This window comes from Sturnira hondurensis, unplaced genomic scaffold (genome assembly GCF_014824575.4).
Source record: "Sturnira hondurensis isolate 20B ecotype Veracruz unplaced genomic scaffold, ASM1482457v3 Scaffold0004322, whole genome shotgun sequence".
NCBI lineage: Eukaryota > Metazoa > Chordata > Mammalia > Chiroptera > Phyllostomidae > Sturnira > Sturnira hondurensis.
Window position 1 is genome coordinate 2,871,914 of NW_028076953.1, and position 27,236 is coordinate 2,899,149.

Consider the following 27,236-nt stretch of genomic DNA (forward strand, 5'->3'; position numbering starts at 1 on the left):
ACTAATAACAAAATAACCTTTTTACCTAACAGGGTCAACAATTCAACTGAGCTCTCTCTCCTACCAGTTGTTTCTTCTGCCTGGCACACTCTTCTCCCAGATAGTCCCACAGTTTATGAGTATACCCCTGTTTCCCTCAAATCTCTATGTAATTTCACCCATCACAGTCCAACCCCCAACTGTGCTTTATTTTTCTGTCATATTTATCAGTTTCTAACATACTATATAATTTGTCATGTATATATCCTGTCTTCCTTAGCATATAAGATCCACAGGGGCAATGATTTTTGCTCCCAGCATCTGGAGTAGAGCCTGTCACAAAATAGGTATTTCAAAAATACAGGTTGAAAGATGTCTGTTACTTTTAAGTATATTTGATATTCACTGATTTGATATTTGTTCCATTTTTGTGTGGCTTGAATTTTAATATTCAGGTTTTTACTCATCAGGCATTTCTGTTATGCAGTTAGTTTTTTTCAAAATTATTAAATCTTTATTCCATCATGACTTACTAAATAAGCCTATACTCACTTTTGAAAACTTAACTAGTTCCTGTGAGACTACTTTTCCAACTAAGCACTTCTTTCCCCTTCTACCCTATAGGTGAGTCTCTGAGAATAATTAACTATAAGAGAAATCACAGATTTGAATGTGATTTTGTATATCTGAGCTAAAAAAATAATTTTGATAAAATATTTTACAAATATTATCTCAGCTACAAGGTATCTAGTCTTTAGATAAATAGTGAATAGTTATGAGGAAGGGAAGTACTGACTATCCATAAACTACAACTTGTTTAGTTAAATACTAACAACCTTACAGGGTAAGATTATTATTCCCTAATTGATAGATGAGAATGCCAAAGTTTAGAGATTACTGACATGCCCAATGTCCAACAACTAACACATGCTAGAGCCAGGATTTGCATATGTCTATCTAGCTCCAATACCCATGTTTTTCCCACTATACTCATGGTTTTCAATGGGGGCTATTTTGTTCCATACCTATCAGGGAATATGTGGCAACGTCTGGAGACATGTTTGATAATCATTAAGGGGGTTAGAATTGCTATATAACATCAACAGGGCCAACGCCGAGAAACCTTGCACTATAGTGTCTTAGGATAAACTATTCATATGGCTTTATTTAAAAAACACATTTTACATAAAACAGATTAACAGTACGTCTTGATCAATCTTGACTATGTCACCTGGCAAGAAAACTAAGTTGTAGTCAGTTTTAAACAGTTTTATCAATATCTGAACCTTTGAATTTAGCAGACCATACATTTCATTTCAAAGGTGATTCTCAAGCTATAAAGACTAGGTAAGCCTCACTATGCTTAAATCTATCACAAGCACCTAATCTTAAAAGTCATGCACAAATCTACACTTTAATCTCCTATTTTTCTCCTGAGTTCCAAACCACTTTTCAATTGCCTGCTGCATCATAAACCAATCTTTCTAAAATAAACTTGTCTGTTTCCCTTCAGGAATCTTTCTCTTTCTTTTAGGTTGCCTTTTCTGTTTGGGATACATTGTCCTCTCAGGGGCTTCTTAGAAACCCAGCCATCTTTTTCACTTCACAATCAATGAGTCCCTTCTAGTCCACTCTAAAGCTTCTCTGTAAGAGCTACATGGTGCTGACCGGAGGCAGAGCAGAGTCGCTAAGAGCTCTGAAACTAGGCTGCACAGCTCGGAATCCTGGATTTCACAGAAAAGCTGAGTTCCTTTTGGGCAAGTCACTTACCTCTCAGGGACTGTTTCCTTAACTACAAAATGAATTTAATAGTAGTACATTATGGGATTGTAGAGAGGCTAAATGAGTTAGCAGAAGTAAAGCACTTAAGATAGCATGTGACACAGAGTAGATACTCAGTAAATATTAGCTACTATTTTATTATTATTAGCTAAAAGTAAAGTACTTTCAAGGTTATCCTCTGATTATGCAATTGGGGAAAATCAAGGAGTTAAGGAAAACATTAAATTTACTTTATTTTGGGCTACAATGGTACTGTAAGCACATCAAAAAGAAATGTTTTAAGTAAAATGTCCTAATTTTTCAAAACAAATTTTTATTAAAAAAAGGGATAAGTAAGCCCTTTAAACTACAAGAAGCTCTGTAACAACATGATTAAAAAGTTTTAGGAATCTTTCAAATACAATCAAGGCACCCTGGATATAATCAGAGGTCAGCAGCATGACTAGATTGTGATAGCAACAAAGAAAACTTCTGTATAAACAGCATTCTAAATGAAAAAAATGGAAATATGGTATTCCTTGTGCATGAAGACCAATGTTGCCAACACTGTAGGAGGAAAAGTTGTTTCCAGTCCCCAAAAGATCCTTTCCTATTGTAGAGAATGAGTTCTTAGATAATTGTAGCTATATAATATTGGTCAGCTGTCCTCATCATATTATTATCTTACTTGATATTTGGTTCTCCAAATAAATCTGGCTGGAGGAACAAAATGTGCTGATCACCAAAGGTGAATATCTAGTCTGCCTGATATTTATGTTTCTCATTGCAATTAATGATCCAAATGCCACTTTTGGTTCTTAACCAGAAGTAATCCCTGATCTTCTAAAGCACTTTAATTGTACTTCAATTATAACACTATTTCAGTTATTCTGTCTCTTTATTGCTAGTTGTTTACATGTTTATCTCTTCCACCAGACTGTAAGTACCTTGAAGTATATAAGTAGTCCTAATTCCTTTTTTGTTTTCCAGTTTCTTACTGTGAAAAATTTAAGTTGACTCTTACATGTTTGATGAGTAAATGAAAAGATGGATAATAATATGGACTATTCTCTTCCCAGTAAAGACTGAAAAGCACACACAAAGATCATACTTACCTTATTCTTTTCATTTTGAATAATTTCTAATAACTGGTCTATGTACCCTTCATCTATGCACCTTTGGCCTGCTAACTGAAATAAGCCAAAATCTTCTTCTTTAAAGTCTTGCTCTTCTAGGATTTGCTGTCAAAACAAAATAAACAAAAACAAACACGTTTAGGCAAATAAAAATTCAAGAATTGCTTGATTTATTAAATCTATTTAAATTCTAGGTGAGTTGCACATTAGCATATGCATGAAAATTAGGATTAGCCTAATAAATACTCTAATGTATGATCTTGAAATCCACTGTGTATTAAAATTTTTAAAGGCTATTTAGATGTGTATGTCACGTGGAAAATAATCCAATTTGTTTTCCTGCCCTCATACTGTTTATTCATAGGTCAAAAAAGAGAGCAAGGACTAAAGAAGATAAACAATTTAAATAATCACAAATGTAATTAAAAATAATCTGTGCCCTCCCCATATTTTGAAAGGTATTTAACATTAACAAAAAAAGGGAAAAATTACTTACACATCTCTTTATTATGGACTGAAGTTCTTCCACTGCCATCCTTTGTTATTTTTAAGTTTTGATGCTGAAATGTACTAATACAATGCACAGTGTTAACTATCATAAATATTACACTGAAGTATTGTTATATTTCATTCTGAGGAATTATTAGTAAACACAATAAAGAAAAAAGTTTTAAAGCTACAATGTTTTTATTAAAAGTATGTTAACCTAAGAAAAGAAAAATCTTAAAAACTGTTGTGTCTTTTAGGCTTTCTTAAGCATATTTTTGCTTAGTGTAGTTCTAAAAGATATAATTGAAAAAGAAAAATCCTCTAGAGCACTCCCAAGAAGACTGCAAACATGGACTAAACAAAACACATTAAAAAGGCAAAATATTTCATTTCTGAGTACATTTCCAAAAGGTGAGCCTGAAATCAGTTATAATTAATAGGGAGCTTTTTATATTTTAATGTCCTACTTGACAAAATTTAAGTCTAACGCTACTCACCAGGGGTAGTGAAAGTTCAAATGCCCTCCACCCCAAGTGTGACCTGGGCATTTCCCTTAAGAGATGCAGTCCCCAAAATAATCCAGTCAGTGAACTCAACCCAGGGGCCATCAGAAGGACTGCTTCCCGTTCCCGCAGCCTTACCCTTTCGGCAGGTAAGCTCGGGCCTAGACCCGCAGTCCCGGAGCGGGTCTGCCGGGTACTCACGGCGGCGCGCTTCAAAGCGGATAAAACATAGCCTGCGTGCAGGCGGCATCCCAGGGAAGCCATTTCTCCCGATATTGGCTCGCCTAGGCGTTTGGGCCCCACCGCCTCGCCGGACCTAATCCGCCCGCGGCACCGCATCTCCGCGTCTCAAGGTCCGCAGCGAGCCCCGACAGCCCGGGACCTCCCTCGGCACCTACTTACTATCCGGCCTGTGGCCTTTCAGGCGTCGTCCTCCACCTCCCCGGGCCGCGCAGGTCGCTCTCCCAGCCCCGCCCCTGTTGGCCCCGCCCCTTCCCGGCCCCGCCTCGCGCTACGCTAGGGGAGGCGGAGCCTCGGACGGAGATGCCAGGTTCAGTTCAGACCTTCTGACACGGCTCCCATGGCTGAATCTGCCAGACTGCCCTCGGCCCGCCAGAAGTCCCAGGCCCCGCGTGCTTCCCGAAAGGCTGCAGGTAGGCAAAAGGGCCTCTTCTCACGTTTGGACCCTGAGAACGAAAACAGTTCAAGACTAAAGCACGCGAGTCGCTCCTGAAAGGCTGCCCCACGGGGGGAGATCTTCGGGGCAGAGAAGGCCGAGAGGGCCCCACCGCCATCCTAAGCGCGGTCTGGGAAAGACCTCCGGCCAGACTCCCAGCTCTTTACACTAGCGTTCTGGGATTGTCCCCGGAATGGGCTGTGCTCCAGGCTCTGCGGGAAAGGGCAGTGGAGGCCCTGGGAGCCGAGAGAGGGGGTTGTCAGAGTGAGCCAGTGACCAGGGCAGCGTCGGCAGTTGTGTGCTCCTGCCCTTGAACCTAGCTAGCACAGGCCCTCCTTCCATTCGTACAGCTGCTTTGGTGCCCGGGTTCTCCTAGGTATGGGAGAACCTCCCATACCTCTTACCCGGGAGAGAATATTTGCGGGACGGAAAGAGAGTACCCCTGAAAGTAACCACATCTCAGATTTTCAGGACTGCTTAACTCTGCAACTATGTTTCAAGGGAAAATTAACCCAGAAAGAGGAACATGTTGACTAGGAATGGTTCAGGAATCATTAATTTACAAAAACAAATTGGATTCTCATTCCATTTCACTTGATTTGCACACAGGATTGGAATATGTGGGAAAGAAGAAAAGATGGTATAGTTTGGAAAGAAATATGGTAACCTAGTGTATTTGGGTAAAACTTGATCTGCTGTTTTTTGTTTTTGCTTTTAATTTTAGGTACTAAACAGACAAGTACCTTGAAACAAGAAGATGCTTCTAAAAGGTATGTAAGCTGTTTGGACAACTGTATTCGCTTTGCTGTTTGTCCCCTATTAACTGAACCATATTTAAAAACAATAATGGGTGCTACCTTAAAGAAAATTGTTATCAGAAGGGAAAGATCTGGGAAGCACTATAAATTCTCACATACACAGTTACATGCCCCTACTCCATGGTTTAAGAAAACCAAAGTCGATACTTTTAGATTGCTGATGAAGGTATGAGTGTATGTAGAAAGGTGTCTATGGGAATAAACATTCCTGAAATAACCACATATTCCTTTTCCACCTTTTTGGATTCTCTCTCTCTCTCTTTTTTTTTTGGCTTTATATGCCAGAGACTAGAAGAGACCTTTTCTGTTCTTTGTTTATATTATGTCTATATTATGTCTATATTTTCAGAAGAAAGTTGTCTTGTACTGCCTCTTGGCTTTTCCTAAAAGGGCAAGATTTATCGCTTGTCACAAAAGCTTTCTAGAGTAGGGCTAGTCCATGAGTATGAGTAAAATAACGTGTATCTATGATATTTTATGAAGTATTGACTTTGGCCTTAAGTTACTCATTTTTTCAAAAATTATTAACTTAGTGTAAGATATGCCAGACCTGTTAGGCCCTAAGGATATAATTTTGAAGAGAAATAGACACAATTCCTATCTAATGCAACAGAAATACCAATTATATTATCACAAATAACTTTATAATTACATATTGTGTTAAGTGTTATAAATGAGGAGGAACTCACTCATACCAGAGTCTAATTTAGCTGGATGTTGGCAGGGAGGGAGGCGGGTTTTCAGGGAAGGGCTTCTCAGGAAGTAATTAAGCTGAGACTTGGAGGCCAAAGTAGGCATTAACCAGACAGTAGTGAGGATAGAGAGAGAACTCCAGCCAGAGATGGCAGTATGTGACAAGGCTTGGTCATTTAAGAAAAGGTGCATGAGATGCGCAGGGTGGTATGCAGCATTCTGAGCAAGGGAAAAAAGGTGCATAGCACAAGGTTAGAAGGGCAGGATTCTATTTATACACTACCTGGCCATGGTGAGAAATGTAGACATTTTTCATGCAAATTGGAAAACTTTAATAAAGTAATAGGATTTAAGTTTTAAAAGTCTTAAGATGTTAAGGATGGTGATCACCTGGGATGCAGAAATTGAATAGACTTGAGATCTGTTTTGGAGAATACAGGTATATCTGAGAGATATCACAGGTTTGACTTCTGACCCCCACAATAAAGGGAGTTGTAATCATTTTACTGGTGGAGGGTCTTGACTACAATTTGTAAAAAAAATATAATACCTGTCAAGTGCAATAATGTGAAGCGCAATGAAACGAGGAATGCCTGTATTTCCCTGTGGAGCGGCATGACTATATTGGCTTCTCTTTGAGTAATATTGCGACTTCAGCACAGAGCTGACCACAAACCCAAGGAGATTATATTTTATCTTGAGCACTACAGTTTGTGGAATGTAGATAAGCTGAAATGTATTTTGAGTAGGTCATGCCTGATGAAATAATTAAAAATCCATGTGGGTAACCAAATAATTGTTGAGGGGAGTGGTCCTTTATAAATTTATTCCAGCTGCAAAATACTTCTACATTCAGTCCAGGTGAATACTTTTAAGCCAGAAATTAAAGAACTCTGCAAAAGTATAAAAAATTTTACTCTTAACGCTAAATTTTTAATTTAAAAATATGTTAACATGTAATGGGTATATTATTGATAAATAAATGCCTAAAATTTTTCTAGCTTTTAATCTTAATATGGTAAATATTGGTAGATGTAACTTACATAAACAAAAGGTCTAATTTTAAGAATGTAAAGGAATGCTGAGACCAAAAAGTTTGAGAACCACTGCTGTATACCACACTACCTGTCATTCTTTCTGATAGAGGGCAACTGTGAGACTTGGCTATCCATGGGAAGCAGCTGTAGGTATCCATTAGTTAAGAGGAATGTGGCTGTCAATGCAGGTTGAGATAGTTAACGATTAAATCCACAATTCCTAATGCAGGTTGTGTATTGGTCTTAGTACATGGCATAGCTCTTACTGGTAGCAAAAAAAAAATAATGTTTTTCATAAAGCTAAATATAGTCAGTATAAAGAACTGCCTTTTATTTTTTAATGTATTTTATTTATTATGCCATTATAGCTGTCCTATTTCCCCCCTCTTCGTTCCCCTCCACCCCGCTACCCCCTCCCACCCACATTCCCCCTTTAGTTCATGTCCATGTGTCATAAGTTCTTTAGCTTCTATGTTTCCCACACTATTCTTGCCCTCTCCCCTATCTATTTTCTACCTACTATCTATGCTACTTATTCTCTGTACCTTTACCCCCACCCTACTCTCCTATTGCTAACCCTCCATGTGATCTCCATTTCCGTGGCTCCGCTCCTGATCTAGCTGTCCACTTAGTTTGCTTTTGTTTTAGGTGTGGTTGTTAACTGTGAGTTTGCTAACCTTTCACTGTTCGTATTTTTTATCTTCTTTTTCTTATATAAGTCCCTTTAACATTTCCTATAATAAGGGCTTGGTGATGATGAACTCCTTGAATTTGACCTTATCTGAGAAGCACTTTATCTGCCCTTCCATTCTAAATGAAAGCTTTGCTGGATAGAGCAATCTTGGATGTAGGTCCTTGCCTTTCATGACTTGGAATACTTCTCTCCAGCCCCTTCTTGTCTGTAAGGTCTCTTTTGAGAAATCTGCTGACAGTCTGATGGGAACTCCTTTGTAGGTGACTGTCCCCTTATCTCTTGCTGCTTCTACAATTCTCTCCTTTGTTTTAATCTTGGGTAATGTAATTATGATGCGCCCTGGTGTGTTCCTCCTTGAGTCCAACTTCTTTGAGACTCTCTGAGCTTCCCAGACTTCCTGACAGTCTATTTCCTTTGCCAGATTGGGGAAGTTCTCCTTTATTATTTGTTCAAGTAAGTTTTCCACTTGTTGCTGTTCCTTTTCCCCTTCTGGTATCCCTATAATTCGGATGTTGGAACGTTTAAAGATGTCCTGGAGGTTCCTAAGCCTCTCCTCATTTTTTTTGAATTCTTGTTTTTTCATTTTTTTCTGTTTGGTTGTTTCTTCTTTCTGGTGAACTCCATTGATTTGTGTCCCAGTTTTCTTCCCATCACTATTGTTTACTTGTGCATTTTTCTTCATTTCACTTAGTGTAGCCTTCATTTATTCATCTAATTTGCGACCAAAATCAACCAGTTCTGTGAGCATCCTGATCACCAGTGTTTTGAACTATGCATCTAATAGGTTGGTTATCTCTTTGTCGATTAGAAGTATTGGGTCTGGGGCTTTGAGGTGTTCTTCTGCTTGAGCCATAATTTTTTGGTCTGGTTGCACCCGTTATGTATGAGGGGAGGAGCCTTAGGTGTTCACCTTAGGTGTTTACTTGCAGGGCCACCCAGTTGCTGGGTTGTGATGCCATATGTGGGGGCAGGGTCAGAGACAGAGCAACGACGCTTGTTCCATGCTCTCTCGGGTTTCAGTCCCCTCTACTGCTGTCCACAAGCAAATTGGGCCCTTCTGGTGCTGGTTCCCGGGTGGGTGGGTGGGCTTGTGTGCATTCTAGGCCCCTGTGGGTCTCTCCGCTGAACTCTCCTGTGAGCCTGGGAGTTTCTTCTGGCACCTCAACCCCCACAAGTGTTTTCAGTCAGTGTTTTTAGGCTTTATTTCCCGTCGTAGGGGCCCTGGGTTGTCCAGTCTGTCTCGCTGCCTGTTTGTTGCTTGGTTTATCTGTGCGCCAATGTGTGACCTCCTTCTCCTGGCCACCTTGCACACCTCACTGGGTCTGCTTGTTTCCTCCCCAGCCCACGATCTGCTAGCCCCGTGCCACCTGCACGCCCGCATCTGGAAGCCACCACTTTTTCCTGCCAGGACTCTTCTCCGCTGGCCACCGACTCTTCCCCTCGTAGCGGTCTGGATGAATGGTTCATTTACAGACTTCCGTACAGTTCAGTTTTCTGTCCTGGTTGTGTTTTTGTTTCTAAGTCTTTGTTGTCCTTAAATTTGGTTGTGCAAGGAGGCACAGTGTTTCCACCTACGTCTCCATCTTGGCCAGAAGTCCTAAGAACTGCCTTTTCATCTGTGCTCATGTCTTTTATACTTCTTTGATCTATGTATAGCCTTCATGAAATGATGGGAAAACAGGTGTTAGCTGTAAATTTATTCTTGTTTTAATGTCCTTATTTGTTACTGATTGGCAATCCCATGTCAGTGCTACAAATTGTAAAACTATTGCTCCAGGCAAGAAATTGGTCTAAAGTTTTAAAGGTAGGGAGAAAAGCGGAGTGCATTCTAGGTCCATGTATGAGAGCCATGTCAAGGTCCTGGAGGCCAGCAAAGGTTCTAGTAGGCAAGTGCAGGAAAGGAACAAATCCATCACCAGAATAGTTGGTATCTTTGATCATATGGCAGTGATTCTCAGCCCTGGTGAACACTAGTATTTAGAGCACTTTTAAGAAAACGCCAACGACCAGGCCCCATCCTCAGAGATTCTGATTTAATGAGCCTGTAGTGGGACCTGGGCATAGTATCTTTTTGAAAAAAAAAAATCTCTTCAATGATTCTCACATGCAGCTAAGATTGAAAACCACTGCCCTAGGGCCATTGTTGGGTCCAATAGCCTGTGCTTTTCTGTTCCAATAGTGTGTGGGGCAAGCAAAGGCTGACAGAGTCCCGTTGGTGCCAGGACAAGGGCCAGCCTTCCTAGGAAGGGTTTTCCTAAACCATAGTTATGGCAAGATAGTTATTTAATAAGACTGTACAACAAAAAGTAAACCCTTCTTTGCAATTGTGATTCTGTCCTGTCAGTCTGGGCCATCTGTTAACTTTTGAAGCAATACGAATAAATTTTTTGTTGTAAGGAACAGCCAAAGTTATATTTTTCCTCTCTGATCTTTTATTTATGAGGATTTTGGAGGAAAACCTCCCTTTTTACGTACACACAAAAGTAATAAACTCTAACTGAAAAAAGACTTCACCTCATTTTTGTTCTTTTTTTCCCTGTAGGAATCTCTCAAGTTATTTTTTGTGTGCTCTGGGTTCTGGAAATCAAATAATCTGCCTATTGTGGCCAACTTCCTACGTGTACAGTGCAACAAGTAGCTTGTTTCCTTTTCAAAAAATATTGGGTCAAAGTAGCAGCACGAAAAATACAAATTTACGTAGCAAAAGAGTAAGTTGTTAGTGTTGTATTTAAAAACAACACTAGAAAATTGGGTGTGATAAAACTATAAGTACAATACCTTGTATATTTTAAATCTTTTTTTAATTTTAGGAAAGCAGAACTAGAAGAGATTGTGAAAAGGAAGATTAAGTTTGAGAGAAAAGCTCTACATATTGTTGAACAGCTTTTAGAAGAGAATATTACAGAAGAGTTCTTAAAGGAATGTGTATGTATTGACAAATTATTACTTTTGTAATAGAAATCCTTTAAATCTGTGCAACATGAAACTGACTTGCATTATTGAAATCTTTGGATCTGTTCTCAGTCACCACATACAGGTAACGTGCAGTATACTTTGTGCACTTTAAAATGATCATTATGCATTTTTTGTACAATGATTTGAAATGTACTGATGACAAATTACATGCCTTAATAGTAGTTGGGTTTTTTTAAAGATTTTATTTATTTATCTTTAGAGGGGAAGGGAAGAAGAGAGGGAGAGAAATATCAATGTATGGTTGCCTCTCATGTGTCCCCTGCTGGGAACTGGCCTGCAACCCAGGCATGTGCCCTGACTGGGAATCGAACCACGGTACTGTGGTTCACAGGCCCATGCTCAGTTCACAATAGTAGTTGTTTTAACCAGTCTGCTAATCTCACTTGATTTTCGTCATGTGTACTAATGATCCCATTGTTATTTTTTTGTATTCTGTATGTTGTCCTATTTTAGTAACAAGATTATTTTCATTAATGTAATTCCACTAACTTGGATTTTTAAAGATTTTATTTATTTTTAGACAACACAGAAGGGAGAAGAGAGGGAGGGAAGCGTCAATGTGTGGTTGTCTCTCTGGCACCCCGACTGGGGACCTGGCCTGCAACCTAGGCTTGTACCCTGACTGGGAATCAAACCAGCAACCTTTTGGTTCACAGGCTGGCACTCAGTCCACTGAATCACATGAACTAGGGCAAAAACCAAATTTTTAATTTACTGATTTTAGAGAGAAAGGGGAAGGGGGGGAGAGAGAGAGAAACATTAATATGTTGTTCTACTTATTTATGTATTCATTGCCTGACTCTTGTGTGTACCCTGACCAAGATCAAACCCACAACCTTGGAGTATCAGGATGATGCTCTAATCAACTGAGCTACCTGACCAGGGCTGGATATTTTAAAATGTCACGTATACAGCCATTATGACTCAACAAATAACAAGAAAATTACAATCTGCACTTTTTTCCCCTAAATGGCTCTATTGCAGTAAAATTTTGAATGAAAATTTCTATTATATTTTATAATTATTGAGAGAAAAAAATTAAAAGTCAGGGCTTCTGTTGCAAAAATAATTCTTAATGTGGCTCAGAGATTTTTCTAAACAAGAGGAATATAAATATAGTATTTAAATTGATATAGGTAACTGCATCAGAATCTGCATAATGACTCTAAAGATAAACACAAACCAGAAATGCTTCATTGGAAAAAAGTACCTTATAGCACTCTGAATAAAAAATTTTCAGTTCCTTCAAAAACAGAACTTTAAAAATAATGTCAGGGAGTGGGATTATTTGAACAGGAAGATGTCAAGAGGAAAAATTTGGTGTTAGCTTGCAACTATCACTTTACCTTCCTCCTGTATAGTTTTTTCAGAAGCTGGAAGATTTTATGCAAAAATTTATATAGGAGTTACAGTGACCTTTGTTACACTTTTTTTTAAGATTGTGCTTTAAAGATAGGTAAAATTATCTTTATAAAATTATCTTTATCTTTGGTGATATTATTATTTTATGTAGTTTATTTTTTTAATAATACTTTTTAAAAATAAAATAATATCACCAGTATTGCACCAGAGCTTCCTTCTGCCTCACAGTTATGAACTGTATAACCTACAAAGGTGCATCATCTACTGTGGCAGAAGTTTTTGGTTTCGTTCTTTTTAAATAACTGCTAACATTTTTGAGTACTTACTGTGTACCAAGATCACTTTTCTAAGTTCTTTTTCTGTATTTTTTCTTCTCTGATTCTAACATCAAACCTATGAGATAGGTACCATATCTCTGTGTTTTCAGATGAGAGCTAAATGAACTCCAATAATCTGGGTGGGGGGTGTCCCTTTTATTTCACTACAGGGGAAGTTCATCACACCTGCTCACTACAGCGATGTTGTGGATGAACGTTCTATTATCAAGCTCTGTGGTTATCCCTTATGTCACAACAAGCTAGGAATTGTAAGTAATTTTTATATAAAGAGATTTTTTATTTTTATGTATATCAAAATACTTTGTAGAAAGAACAAGAAGTGAAACTGAGGTCATGAACTAATGATATGATATATAAATAGCTTGTAACACAAGTTTAAATTTATTACTTGAATTCTTTTGTAAGCTGTACTGTTTTTTCTTTAGGTACCAAAACAGAAATATAAAATTTCCACCAAAACCAACAAAGTCTATGATATTACTGAAAGAAAGGTAAGTTTAAAGTATATTTTCAATTTGGCAGTTAATTTTTAATATTATACTAAATGAAATTCTAAAAACAACTTTGAAGTCTTGCCTTTTAGAAAATAGTCACATTAGGCCCTGGCTGGTGTAGCTCAGTGAATTGAGCACGGGCCTGCGAACCAGACGATCACAGTTTGATTCCCAGTCAGGGCACATGCCTGGGTTGCAGGCCATTTCCCATCTGGGGATGCATGAGAGGCAACCATACATTGATATTTCTCTCCCTCTCTCCTTCCCTTCCCCTCTAAAGATAAATAAATAAAATCTTTAAAAATATATATTTTTAAAAAAGAAAATAGTCACATTAGAAACTTTTTTATTTGTAGATATTTTATTCAAGGTGTTTTAAAACATTCTTTGTTCATGCTTTAATTCTTGAACTTTAAAAATTAAGTGTTTATTGGCACAAATTCAGGTAAGTAAATTATGGAACAGAGTAGAGAAGAAGAAACCGACTTACCACATACGTGGACACTCGATAGATGACAACAGGAATATTATAGATCAGTGGAGAAAGGATGTATTACTCCATAAATAGTACTGACACAATTAGTTATCCATATGTAAAAAATGAAAATTCACGTCTCTCTCAGTGTACATGCAAAGATCAATTTTAGATTAATGAAGGACCTAAGTGTAAAAGACAGACCTTTTCAAAGATAATATGGGAGAATATCTTTATAAACTTGGACTAGAGAGGATTTCTTTTTTTTTTTTTAAAGATTTTATTTATTTATCTTAGAGGCGAAGGGAAGGAGAGAGAGAGAGAGAGAGAGAGAGAAAGAGAAAGAGAAAGAGAAAGAGAGAGAAAGAAAGAGAAAGATCAATGTATGGTTTCCTCTCATGCGCCCCCTCCTGGGAACCGGGAAGTGACCTGCAACCCAGGCATGTGCCCTAACTGGGAATCGAACCGTGATTGAGTGGTTCGCAGGCCCGCGCTCAATCCACTGAGCTACACCAGCCAGGGCTAGAGGATTTCTTAAATAAGAAATTATAGACTGTAGAGGAAAAGCTGATAAATTTTTCTCCATTAAAATTAATGTTTGCTTCTTAGAGGTTTCCAAAAAAGAGTGAAAAGATAAGTTCCAAATAAGGAGTTACATTACTACCATGTCTCACCACAGATTCATAACCAAGAAATATAGTCTATAAGAAAAAGATAAATAACCTAACAAAAATTTTATGAAAGAAACTTGAATGACTAATGAATGCATGAAAAGGTACTCAACCTTAATCAGGAAAATAGCAAATAAAAACACATATGAGTTGCCCTGGCTGGTGTGACTCAGTGGATTGAGCACGGGCCTGTGAACCACATAATCAATAGTGGTTCGGTTCCCAGTTGGGGCACATGCCTGGGTTTCGGGCCAGTTCCCAGTGAGGGACTCATGGGAGGCAACCGTACATTGGTGTTTCTCTCCTCTCCTTCCCATCCTCTCTAAAGGATGGATAAATAAAATCTTAAAAGAAAACAAAAAAACCCAAAAAACACATATGAGTTGTCTTCACAGTTTCCAAATTAACCAAATTATAAAATCTGATGGTATTAGTAACTGTGTATACTGCTGGTCAAATAAAAACTGGTACAGCCTCTTTGAGAAACTGGCATTATCTAGTCAAGCCAAATTTACATATTCTTTATGACCAAGCCTTTCTGTTCGTTGGTACATATCCGAAGGAAGTTCTTGCTTGTATGCACAAGTACATATATATATATATATGAATGTTCTTTTTTTTTTCATCAGCGAACTTTATTTCATGGCTATTCTTTTTTATGTACCTCTTCTATTTTGAAACAAATCCCAGGCAGCATTTCAAAATATGTTAGTATATCCCAGTCCAATTTAGATGTTTTCCCTTGGTGTTCCCATTGCCTTTCTCTGTTGTAAATTACAGGGTTTTAATGTAGTTCTTAGATATTCTTTTATTCTACTTTGTAAACCTCTCACAACAGTAGCTAATACTTAGCACCTGTATTAGAGGAACTGTGTACTTGCTTCATATACTTAATACATTCTTTATATTCTTTCTTTTTTAAAAAAAATAATTTTATTTATTTTTCAGATTTTATTTATCTTTTTAAAAAATATATTTTATTGATTATACCATTACAGTTGTTCTATTCCCCCTTTCATTCCCCTCCACCTGCACACTCCCTCCCCCACCATTCTCCCCCCCTTAGTTTATAACCTCGCGTCTCAAGTTCTTTAGATTCTATATTTCCCCCACTATTCTTGCCCTCCCCCTATCTATTTTCTACCTACTGTCTATGCTATTTTCTGTATCTTCTCCCCCCTTCTCCTCCTCCCACTCCCCTGTTGCTAGCCCTCCATGTATTCTTCATTTCTATGGTTCCACTCCTGATCTAGCTGTCCTCTTGGTTTGCTTTTGTTTTAGGTGTGGTTGTTAATAACTGTGAGTTTGCTGTCCTTTCACTGTTCATATTTTTCATCTTCTTCTTCTTATATAAGTCCCTTTAGCATTTCATATAATAAGGGCTTGGTGATGATGAACTCCTTGAACTTGACCTTATCTGAGAAGCACTTTATCTGTCCTTCCATTCTAAATGAAAGTTTTGCTGGATAAAGCAATCTTGGCTGTAGGTCTTTGGATTTCATGACTTGGAATACTTCTTTCCAGCCCCTTCTTGCCTGTAAGGTCTCTTTTGAGAAATCCGCTGACAGTCTGATGGGAACTCCTTTGTAGGTGACTGTCCCCTTATCTCTTGCTGCTTCTAGGATTCTCTCCTTCATTTTAATCTTGGCTAATGTAATTATGATGTGCCTTGGTGTGTTCCTTCTTGGGTCCAACTTCTTTGGGACTCTCTGAGCTTCCTGGATTTCCTGGAAGTCTATTTCCTTTGCCAGACTGGGGAAGTTCTCCTTTATTATTTGTTCAAATAAGTTTTCCACTTGTGGCTGTTTCTTTCCCCCTTCTGATACCCCTATAATCCGGATATTGGAACGTTTAAAGATGTCCTGGAGGTTCCTAAGCCTCTCCTCATTTTTTTGAATTCTCATTTCTTCATTCCTCTCTGGTTGGATGTTTCATTCTTCCTTCTGGTCATTCCATTGATTTGAATCCCAGTTTCCTTTCCATGGCTGTTGGTTTCCTGGACATCTCCCTTCATTTCAATTAGTTTAGCCTTCATATGTTCCTTGTGACTATAATCAACCAGTTCTGTGAGCATCCTGATAAACAGTGTCTTGAACTGTGCTTCTGAGCGGCTGGCAATTTCTCGGTCGCTGAGAGTTATCAGCTCTGGGACTTTGAGTTCTTCTTGCGCCATCTTTTGGGCTATTCGTGCCTGTTAAGTAGCAGGATCGGGGAGCCCTAGGTTTTCCCCAGAGCAGGGCAACTCATTAGCTGGGTTGTGATGTTGTATGTGGGGGCGGGGTCAACGAGGAGCAATGGCCTCCCATCTGCCTCCTCCCACCACAGCCCCCACAGATGCAGCAGCTGCCACCATCACCGGGGCCCGCGCGTTTGATCCCACTGCACTCAAGTGTGCCACCGCCCTCAGCCCTCGCCCCCTGGGGCCTGCGTGGTCTGTCTCACTGTGCGCGAATGTGCGACCACGGTCAGTCTGCCCCACACCCTGACTGGGTCCGGGCCATTTGTGCGCCTAAGTCGGGGGATCTGTCCTGCCCAACCCTGCTGCTCTTCTGGCTCCGCCCCTCTTACCTGTCTGGTTGAACGATTCATTGTTGTTGTTGTCGGACTTCCATATAATTCAATTTTCTGTTTTTTGGCTGTCTCTTTTTTCTCCAAACCTTTGTTGTATTCAAACTTGGTTGTGGGAAAAGGCACAGTGTTTCCACCTATGCCTCTATCTTGGTGGAAGTCCCTATATGAATGTTCTTAGATAAATAAAATATAGTATATGCATAAATGGGATGTTATTTACCCCTAAAAACTTCAAAAGGAAGAAATTCTGATACTTGCTACAACATGGATAAAATTTAAAGACATGCTAAGTGAAGCAAGAGAGCACAGAAGGACAAATACATGCTTCCACTTATCTGAGGTAACTAGAGTAGTCAAATTCATAGAGACAGAAAGTAGAATAATGGTTGTCAGGAGGCAGAAATGGAGAGTTACTGTTGAATGGGTGTAGTGTTTCAGTTTCGCAAGATGCAGAGAGAGTTCTGGTGATTGGTGGTGATAGTTGCGCAACAGGGAGACTATGCCTGATGCCATTGAACCATATGCTTAAAAACGATTAAAGATGATTGAGTCGGTAAATGTTGCATATTTTATCACATTTAAAAAAATTTTTAATAACTGTAGAAGAGTTCATGGTAACACTGTAGTGATTAAAGCAACTCAACTGCTTTAATTAGAAGCAATTCAATTGTCCATAAACATTAAATAAAGGGATAGAGTACTTACACAGTGGAATATATAATACACAGGGTAAATGAATAAGCTACAGCTTTGTGAATTTTTTTTTAAAGATTTTATTTATTTATCTTTAGAGGGGAAGGGAAGGAGAGAGGAAGGAAACATCAATGTATGGTTGCTTCTGGTGCATCCCCTGCAGGGAACTGACCCCTGCGGGAAACTGGCCTGCAACCCAAGCATGTGCCCTGACTGGGAATCGAACTGCGATCCTCTGGTTCACAGGCCTGTGCTCAATCCACTGAGCTACACCGGCCAGGGCTTTGTGAATTAATCTAAAATAACAATGTGGAACAAGAAACAACAAGAATATATAACAGTATGATTCCATTCAGGCAAAGTTTAAAAGGCAAAAACGAGTGATAAATATTATAAGATTATATGAGGCCTGTTTGGAAAAAGTCCAGCCATTATTAATATAACAAGAATGTTTTACATGATATTGATGCGCCAAGGAGAATGGACTGGAATGTGCATGTGTGAACAATGATGACTTTACTGTACTAGTCGTGGGGGCAGTAGACGATGTTGAATGAGCGTGTGTACAGTGTGGCCATCACATTAAAAAGGACTGAGTGAGTAGAGCAACAAATCTGCATCAGATTTTGAGTTAAGCTTTGAGATTCCTCTGTGGAAACTATTTGGATGATTCAGAAGGCCTCAGCTGTGGGAAACTGGTGGTTGGCAGTTTCATCATAACAATGTGCCTGCTCATGCCTCATGTCTCGAGTAGAGTTTTTTGGTGAAACATCAAATTACCCAGGTCACTCAACCCTCCTCCAGCCCAAATTTGGTGCCCTGCAACTTCTAGCTTTTCCCCAAACTAAGATCACCTTTGAAAGGGGAGAGATTTCAGACTATCAGTGATACTCAGGAAGATGTGACTGGGCAGCTGATGGTGATTAGGAGAACTTCATGAGGTCCCAAGGTGTCTACTTTGAGGCATCATTGCAGTACAATGTTTCTTGTATCTTGTATCTTCAATAAATGTCTCTATTTTTTATATTACATGGCTGCATACCTTCTGGACAGACCTCACATGTAGGTGGCAAAACTAAAATAAAGCAAGGAAAGGAGTGACAAAATGTATGATAGCGATTACCTACCTCTTGGGATGCGGAGCATGACGCCATTGGGAGGGTCACATAGTGGCCTTCAACAGTACTTAGTGCTTACACTGGGTGGCAGATCCATGGGTTTCATTATTTTCTTTGAACTCCATATTTATGTTTTATACTCTCTTCTGTATGTATGTTGTGTTTTGCAATTAGAAAAAAAAAACTAACTAGTTTTAAATTTTTTTTCAGTGTTTCTGCAGCAATTTTTGTTACAAAGCATCTAAGTTCTTTGAAGCACAAATTCCTAAATCTCCAGTGTGGGTTCGAGAAGAAGAAAGGTAATTTAAATCATTATGTTTATGTTCATTTACAAATTCTAAAAATTTCTTTCTCCCTTTTGAGGTATGCAGAGAGTAGGTCTAGCTGCCTTTGGAATGTTACCATTGTATGCATTTTAATCGTGGGGAAATGGTTATATTTTAAGCATAGCTATTAAGGATTTTATACTTAAAGTCAGGAAATTCATACAGATGTTAACTTCTTTATTGTTTTAGCGTCAATCACAAAGCCTGAACTTTGCTTCCTGTTAGAGCAGTTATTTTTTTTAAGATTTAATTTATTTTATTCAGTGATTCATGAATCAAGTATCATCATATGTAGTGAACAGAAGAGTGCTCTCAGCCAGTTATTTCTTTTAATATTTCTATTAATATAGTAGTCCTGGAGTAAGAATGTTAATTTTTTTCAGAAGATACTGGATCTTGGGATCCAACTTAACTCACTTTTTGTTAGGAGACTATGTACTAAGATTAAAAAGTTTAGATTACTAATTTGTTCAATCTTTCTTAAAAATCAGTACAATGTTTTATAATGTAAAGAATCCCAATTGAGAGTCACTTTTAGCAAAAAAAAAAAAGTTTATGGACCTTCCGGGGATTTTGCCTTGGCAAATTTTTGAGCATTTACATTTTAGTAGTTGCCAAATTTGAGGAAAAAATTATTATTGCAAGACAAATAAATGTCATAATCTTGTAAAGACAGTAACAAAAATTATTGTTATATAATTAAACTATATTGTCTAGAAATTCCAAACAAAGGCTTAAATTTAAATTAATCAGGTAATATACCAAATAATTTGTTTGGTAGAGAATATAAAAACATAAGGCAAATTTGTAGTAAAATAGGAACTGTACTAAATAAAGTCAATGACATAAATGAACTGAGATGCAAGTTGATGAAAGCCCTTTGCCTATAAAAGCAAAACAACCCTTAGTCTTAATCTGATGCCCAGTGTAATATGGCACTACTGTGTATTCACCTAACATCAGTTGTACTGATGGCTGTATCTTTGTTGGCAGACACCTTTGCCTAATGATTTATTACTGTGTGGTTTAGAATATGTAAAATAAATTTGGCCTTTGTTATTTGAACTAAATGTAAAAGCGACTAAATTGTTCATTTCTTCTATTTGATGTTATCGTTTGGAGGATAAAAAATTGTAGCATTGTCCAGGTTGACAGTGAAGCTGGGAGCACTGTTTAAACTAGTATTCTGTTTCTCCTTTCTAAATATTTCTTTCACTAGAGCTGCCCATTGCCTCCTTAGTCCTGCATCAGCAATATATTTTACTTCATACTGTTAAAGCCAGTGTCTCCTGACGTTCTCCTTAACTGTGCCTCCAAACATATCCTCTCTACTTTTTAAACTTAGCCCTTTCATTTAGCCAGTCATCATATCTGCTTCGGCTGCTGCAAAACCATTTACCAAACCACCTTTCCCGTCATCTCTGTTTTCTTCAAATAGTGATTGGTACTCCTTTAGCTAATTTAAAGTAATCTTTAATTTTCCCTCTGACCTTTTTCTAAATCTTACCATCTTATGTTCAGAATTACTACTTTTTCCTAAAATATGAAGCTCTGTCATTTACATTTGTGGTTCTTAAAATTCTACCTTATAAATATATATGCCATTCCCTACCTCACTAAAAAAGAGGGATGAAAATGGCCTTGGTTTCCCTAATGTAAGCTAATCAATTGAGTTTACATTTAAAATGTGTAGTATGTGCAAGGTTACACACATGAATAAAACATAAAACATTTGAATAAATGTTTTAAATAGAATAATGTTTTAAATAGAATAAATGTTTTAAACAGAATAAAACATTCGACAATGAGAAACTGTAAGCAGATATGAGAAAATAAACTTGTAGGAGTGAGTTGGGGTATTGGAAGTAGGTAATGAGGACATTAGCTCACTTGAAACAAAAGGTATGTTTGTAGGAAAAAATAGAAGATAATGATATATAACAAGGGGCCAAACTGAGTTTGGTACATCCTCAAGCACTGGGGAGTCATCAAATGTTTTTTAACGAATTTAATCTGGCATTGGCATACATGAATTCAAGAAAGGATCATAATTAAATAGCCAAAAGGGTCCTTGAGATGATTTAATCCAACTTCTATCAAACAAGCTCAGAAAGAGTTAGAGGATTTCTTAAGCTATTGATAGATTCTGAACAAGGCTAGGATTCTTTCATCATATTCTATTTGATTGCAAGTAACCATGAGTAATCTACAATTACTCGTGGTTACTATACACAATTGTCACATTGTGCATAGTATACAAGGAGTAACCCCCAAACCCTGGAGTTTATTTATTAAAAATTATGTATTCTTATGTGTTTGAACTTTACTCACATTCAAAGTACTCTCTATTCGATGCATTACACCTATTGAGATTTTTTTCCCACTGCTCAAAACAGTTTTTGAACTCGTTGATTTTGATGCCTTTTAGAGTTTCTCCAGTTTTTTATTTCACCTCTTCTACATTTGCAAAACATTTCTCTGTGAGGACTTTTTTCATCCAGGGAAACAAAAATCACTTGGGGCAAGATTAGGTGAATGGTGAGGGTGGATCATGGATGTCATGCCATTTTTTGGTCAAAAACTGTTCAATGCTCAGTGCTGGTGCGTGTAGATGCACTTGTAATCACCCATCATGATGTGGCAAATGTGTTGAAAGAGTCTTCAAAAAAATTAGTGAAGCCAAACGCAGCCTGTCACTGCAATGCCAGCTGGTCCACTGATACTGATGGGTTCCTAGAACACTCACCTAGTGGGGAGGTGTGCTCTACAAGGGGCCCGCCCTCCAGAAGATAATGGCCAGGTTTCTTTTGGGTCCCCCCTTGTAGCTGTAGCTCTAATGTATGTGTAATACTTGCCAGTATATAATCATATCAGTATCAGTGTTACCCTAATTTCTAAATTCTATGGGCAAGGATTATGTCAGTTTATTTAATGAATCCACTAGATGTCACTGTGTTTTCACAGAGAATGTTTGATAATTTTGTTCGCTAATGATCAGAATTCTAGAATTCAGTGTCTTAAAAAGTTTGTCTAGTTATTGCACGTACAACAAACTCAACAGAAATGTGATAGTTAAAAGAAAGTTTGTTCAAATATGATATGGGGCATATAATAGCCAGAACCCATTTTTTTAAAGCAGGAAAAAGCTTCTTTCAAATGGTGGCATTTAGTGTTTAACAGAGAGGTATTTTATTAGTTTAAACTGAGTCATCCTAATAAATAAATCACATCATCACAGTAATTTAATGGTAATTATCTTATTACTAATGTTATTTTATTAATTATTGACTACCAACTTAATAATCATAATTTAAAAAGAATACATTTTAAAACATACTCAAAGAATTAATATTTTATTGCAGTGACTTCCCAAATTTTTTACTATAATAGATGCATGTTACATTATTATTCATCACATACATATAACAAAGTTTTTAGGAAACAGTACTTATTATCCTCAGATATTTTGTACTTTACTGTTGCTTTTTAAAAATGCTGTTAGCAAGTCACTGAATTGGTTGTCTCGATCAGCAGTTTTAAGAGCACTGCTTTGTTGGATCTAGAGTAGGGTTTTTTGTGTTACTATGGAAAAGACTGTTACTAGCACTGAGCCTCAGTTTCCTCATTTGTGAAGTAGAAAGTTGCATTTAAGGTCTTAGTTCCCTTTAGTTCTAATGTTTCAGAGTTCTTAGTCAATCTGCTGCTGTAGTGAGAGTTTACTAGATAAGGAAATGTCTTATTTATAATAATAAAAATTAAAATTATTAGCATAAGATTAGGGAAACTTATCTTACCTTGTCATTGTGGGGAAGTCTGTCGCCTTTAAGAATTTCGACTAAAAGTTACTGACTGAAATAATTTTGACTCTTCAGTCTATAAAAATGAAGGCTGATAAAGGACTGGATCAAAATTGTTAAATTATGAAGAAAAACCAGGAATGCTTTATACTATGTCCAGAACAACTTGAAGTTGACTTCTGTAGAAACACATGATCTTATACACCATTTGGAAATAGAATACTGAGTTTGACACAATTTGGTCTTTCTTACATTTATGGGGAAAGCAAATATAAACTTTTTCACCAGATTCTAAAATACTAAAACCTGTATTTTCTCTTCCAGTGCCTTAGATTGTTTTATACCATAATAAGCTCACTATCTCATTGATAAAAATGAATAAATATATTTAAGAAACATTTAGACAAACTTACGAATTCTAGCTCCATATTTCTATTGAGGCTTTGGAGTCATAAGGGTCTTAGTGGCTTTCTGGGCCCTCATTTTTATTATTAAGGTATGAAAAAAATATCTGTAGTATATCCTTAATGTCATGGAGAGCAGTAGTGCGTCTCACAAAATGTCCCCTGATGCCCTGTCAGACAAAACGTTGACCTAGATGGCCTGGGTCATGATGCAGTATGATGCTTCTCGTGTTGTGAGTTAGAAGTTTTTTACCACTTGGTGGCCAGAAACAGACCACATACAGTTGTTCCTCTGAGACAGTGTGCTCATTTAGATAGTCTGTAGGTACATTTATAAATTCTCTTTGGTTGACTGTAGTCTGACAAGTCTTTGAAGAAGGGAAGTTTCTTGAATTGTAACCTAAAATATCAGGAGTTAAAACTAAGAAGGATGAAAGTTGAGAATCAAATTATGATTTAAAAAATCAAATAGTAGTGAATGGTTAATGCTGACAGAGCTAAAAGCGCCATCATGTGGCTCAGAATAGGGGATTTTCACACACACATTTCTTGGCAATAAACATAGTGTAATCTCAGAGGTGCGGAAGCCAAAAACCTCTGCAGAACAACTTTTATAACCTCTTCCTGAACAGCCAACTCTGTTGCTTGGTATACAGAATAAAAACTTATCTAAACCAGGTTTTAACATGTCTCAAGTCACATTTGAAAAATACCCACTACAAGGGGCAATTGTAGCCTGCTGCTTCTGTTGGTTTATATATAGTATATGTGTTCCTGGTGACTAACAGATGTGCATACATATATACATACATACATACAAAGGATTTTTGGTATATTATTTATAGTTTTAGAATTATTTGGCTAAGGTTACAATTATCTAGTTTATACTTTAGTGAAAGTAACATGAAAACATATATGAAGAACAAGCTTGAGGGTGTTTTTTAACACGATTACTTTTTTGTTTTTTGATTTGAGCTTATCTCAATTAAGTGGAGAATTATGTTCCAGGGCAACATAAATTTTGAAAGGAATAGATGATACTTAGAAGAGAAGTGACATTTTTGTTTCACAGGCCAGCACTCAATCCACGGAGCCATAACAGCCAGGGCCTGTAGTGACACTTTCAATGAACAAATAGCTTTTGAATTTCATCCGAGAAATGAGAGAAGAGCAAGTTAATGTCGTGCCTCATTTTTAAAATGGCTCATCGCAGAAACAAACAAGTTTTATACTGAACATTTTGTCCAAGACCTAATTAAATTTAAATTTATTTCAGTGTTAGGTGCCATTTTCATTTTATAGATTGGGAATCAGGGAGTATATTAAGGTCACTGGTAAAATACCTGAAACAATGTTTAGTGTAGGTTTTGTGTTTGTTTACCCATAGTCACCTACAGGAAAAAGGAAACAAAGCGAAGAAAATAGCTTGTAAACTGTATTGAGTTCTTTGAGAGGGCTTCAGCAAAGGTGGTATCCTCACAGTTTTCTTGGCTCTTTTCTGACTTTGGTTAGAGGTGGCATGTTGTAGAAAGAGCTTAGACTTCGAAACACCTAAATTCAAATCCTAGATTCACCACTTGTTAGCTGTATTGACCTTAGGAAGTCAGTTCTCAAAGCTTCAGTTTTTATCCTTATAAACAGTTATGTAAGTTATGTAAGGATTAAATGAAATGATATACAAAACCACCTAGCAGAACATGTGGGAAGATAAAAAAGTCCTGGAGATGGATGATGGGTATGGTTGCAGAATAATATTAATGTACTTAATGCCACTGAACTGTACACTTAAAATGGGTTAAAATGGTAAATTTTGTTATGTATTTTATCAAATTAAAATACATATGTCATGTATTTTATCCACCTACCATATAGTGGACACTTAACTACATTTTTATTTTCTCCTTGCCTTCTTAGAGATTGAATTTTCTTTTAACTCAGTGCTTTTCTCCAAAAAAACCCCAAAAAACCCAAGTTGTATAACTGGAGATTTATCAACCTAATTTAAATTGTATGCGTGATTTAGAATAATGTCTACATTTTGATTACCCTTTGATTTGGCTATACTTGAACCTCATTCTTATTTGGAACTATTAGCCTCCAAGATCTTGAAATGAGAGCTTTCCGTCTCTGACCACAACCTCTATCTCATCTACAGATATCATCACTCTTGAGTGTGCTTTGTGACCTCGTTTTGACCTCCTGTCTCTGCTTAGCTCTATTCTTCTGGTTGGCAGACCCTCATTAAATTTGTTTCCTTGAGCTCTACTGTCATCAGTTACAGTCTTGTCCTCTAAAATAATCCCAGATTCTTTCTCCCTTAACCTTCTACCATGTCTGCCTTCACATATCATCCTTTTCTTCAGTGCCTAGGTTGCTGAACATTACTGGGTAAAGTTCTCAGATTAGACTTTAGCACTTTAGACAAGCCGTCTTATTTAATTCAGCCCTTACAACATCCCTGGGGAAGTATTCCTATCCATTTTATTGATGGTGGAACTGAGGCTCAGAAAAATTTAGTGACTCACCCTAAAAGTTTAGTCACCCACATATATATATCACTTACCTCATATCCATCAATTTCAGATTTAAACCTAGATTTGTCTATCCCAAAGCCTGCTCTTTTTGCATTCCTTTGATCTTGTTTCTGGTTCATCCTGTCTCCTTTCCACAGATTGCTCATGTGTTTTTTCTCTTTGATTTTTTTTACTGACTCTGATACATTCAGACCTTTTTTCTTCTTAAACTTTGAACCTGACCTCCAACTCATAGTACATAAATTAACCTACCACTTAACTGAAACAATTGAAGACAGTCTCCTTCAACATTTTCTTTCATATGGTGTCTCATTTCTCTACCTCCTCGTTGCTAAGACTATCCTCTATGTTACTGATTCTGTTCTCTCACCAAGGTCTGCTTTATGATTTACTCATTTTCTTCCTCTTTCATGTGCTTTTTATATTGTTTCTTTTTCTTTTACTTTAAAAAGGAAAAAAACCCTGAAAAATAACCATTAATTTAGCAGTCCTATAGTAATTGGTAATGTTACTGAGTTATTTCAGTAGAGTAATGCCTGCAGATGCCAGGAGGCAGAGAGTTGATGGCTGAATAGGAATTGAAAATGATGAGTGCAGACTTCTTTAAAGAAGGCTTACAGTGAAAGGGGGCCGGGCTGGATGATTGAAGGACGGAGTCTAAGAGATAGGATACATTTACTAATAGGAAAACATACAAAAGGAAAGAGAAAAAGGAAGAGGTTTGTGGAGTGGAACATCAAAGTGAAATCATACGATTAGCCTCAAATGCCTTTATATACAAACTATATTTTTATACACTCAGCTGAATCTGAGCTTTTCTGAATTCATTGGCTCAGCAAGAAGTGTTTTAGAATTCTCTAATTTCCTGTGGCAGCTCATACATCTCTCCTGGTACTTATCAAATACTCTCTTGAATTATATGATGCAACAGTTTAGTTCTATGAGCCATGCTGTGAGGATTTGATTCTTGGCTCTACCACTTACAAGCTGTGTGACTTTCAGCAAATACTTCTTCTTTCAGTACTCAGTCTTTTTATCTGTGTCATGGGGATGATAGTAGAAGGTACATGATTCTTATAAGGATTAATATTTATAAAGCTCTTAGAGCATATGCTTATTCCTTTTACAAAATTCTAAGGTCCTTAGGAATAGGAACCTATTCTTTGTATTACTTACCACACCTAGCATAGTCTATACATACAGTAGTTCATAACTTTATTAGTGAAGGAATTGCTGAATGATAGAATATACTCTATTTGCAGGTTAGCCATTTAGTTGAAGAATCCAGTTGAGAATCTCTGTGTCTACACATATTTTCTTTCCTACAGTGATACTCAAACCCTAGTATAGGACCAAATGCCAGATAGCTGCAAGATACTGAAGCTTCATAATTTTAGGCAGGAAGACTTGGGCCAGGAAATGGGATAGGAAGAGTGAGAGGACTATGAGTGGAAGTGGGAGCAAATAGTCAGTAGGTAATAAAACACTCTATTGTAAACATTAGCATATTTTTTAGGCCAAAAAACCTCTTCATGGTAGTTATAAGTGTCTCTGGAGCATTCAAGGCTAATCACCACCCAAGCAGTGTCATTTGTTTTCTTTGCTCTACGAGCAAACCATCTAACTTCTATGACTACAGTTTTAGTGAGTGGGAAGAAGTAAACAGAACAATTTGGATGATTGGAAAATGA

The 27,236-nt window shown here is 37.4% G+C and overlaps 2 protein-coding genes across 5 annotated transcripts in view; one reads left to right on the forward strand and one right to left on the reverse strand.

Moving 5' to 3' along the window:
* Positions 1-4,348, reverse strand: part of GLMN (glomulin, FKBP associated protein) — a 40,936-nt gene extending 36,588 nt beyond the window's left edge. Inside the window, exons 1-3 of one of the 4 annotated variants that reach the window (XM_037045482.1) lie at positions 4,271-4,348; positions 3,373-3,446; positions 2,856-2,981 (exon numbers count right to left, since the gene is read on the reverse strand). In XM_037045482.1, coding sequence (XP_036901377.1) covers positions 2,856-2,981; positions 3,373-3,411 — 165 coding nt within the window. In that variant the 5' untranslated portion in view covers positions 3,412-3,446; positions 4,271-4,348. Of the gene's footprint in view, positions 1-2,855; positions 2,982-3,372; positions 3,489-4,006; positions 4,090-4,270 lie in introns of those variants that run through there. The other 3 variants (XM_037045483.1, XM_037045485.1, XM_037045481.1) reach the window with 3 other exon arrangements.
* A 65-nt stretch (positions 4,349-4,413) lies between these two features.
* Positions 4,414-27,236, forward strand: part of RPAP2 (RNA polymerase II associated protein 2) — a 103,315-nt gene continuing 80,492 nt past the window's right edge. Inside the window, exons 1-6 of the mRNA XM_037045486.1 lie at positions 4,414-4,521; positions 5,269-5,314; positions 10,597-10,711; positions 12,612-12,710; positions 12,888-12,953; positions 18,695-18,783. Of these exons, the coding sequence (XP_036901381.1) occupies positions 4,449-4,521; positions 5,269-5,314; positions 10,597-10,711; positions 12,612-12,710; positions 12,888-12,953; positions 18,695-18,783 (488 nt within the window). The 5' untranslated portion in view covers positions 4,414-4,448. The remainder of the gene's footprint in view (positions 4,522-5,268; positions 5,315-10,596; positions 10,712-12,611; positions 12,711-12,887; positions 12,954-18,694; positions 18,784-27,236) is intronic.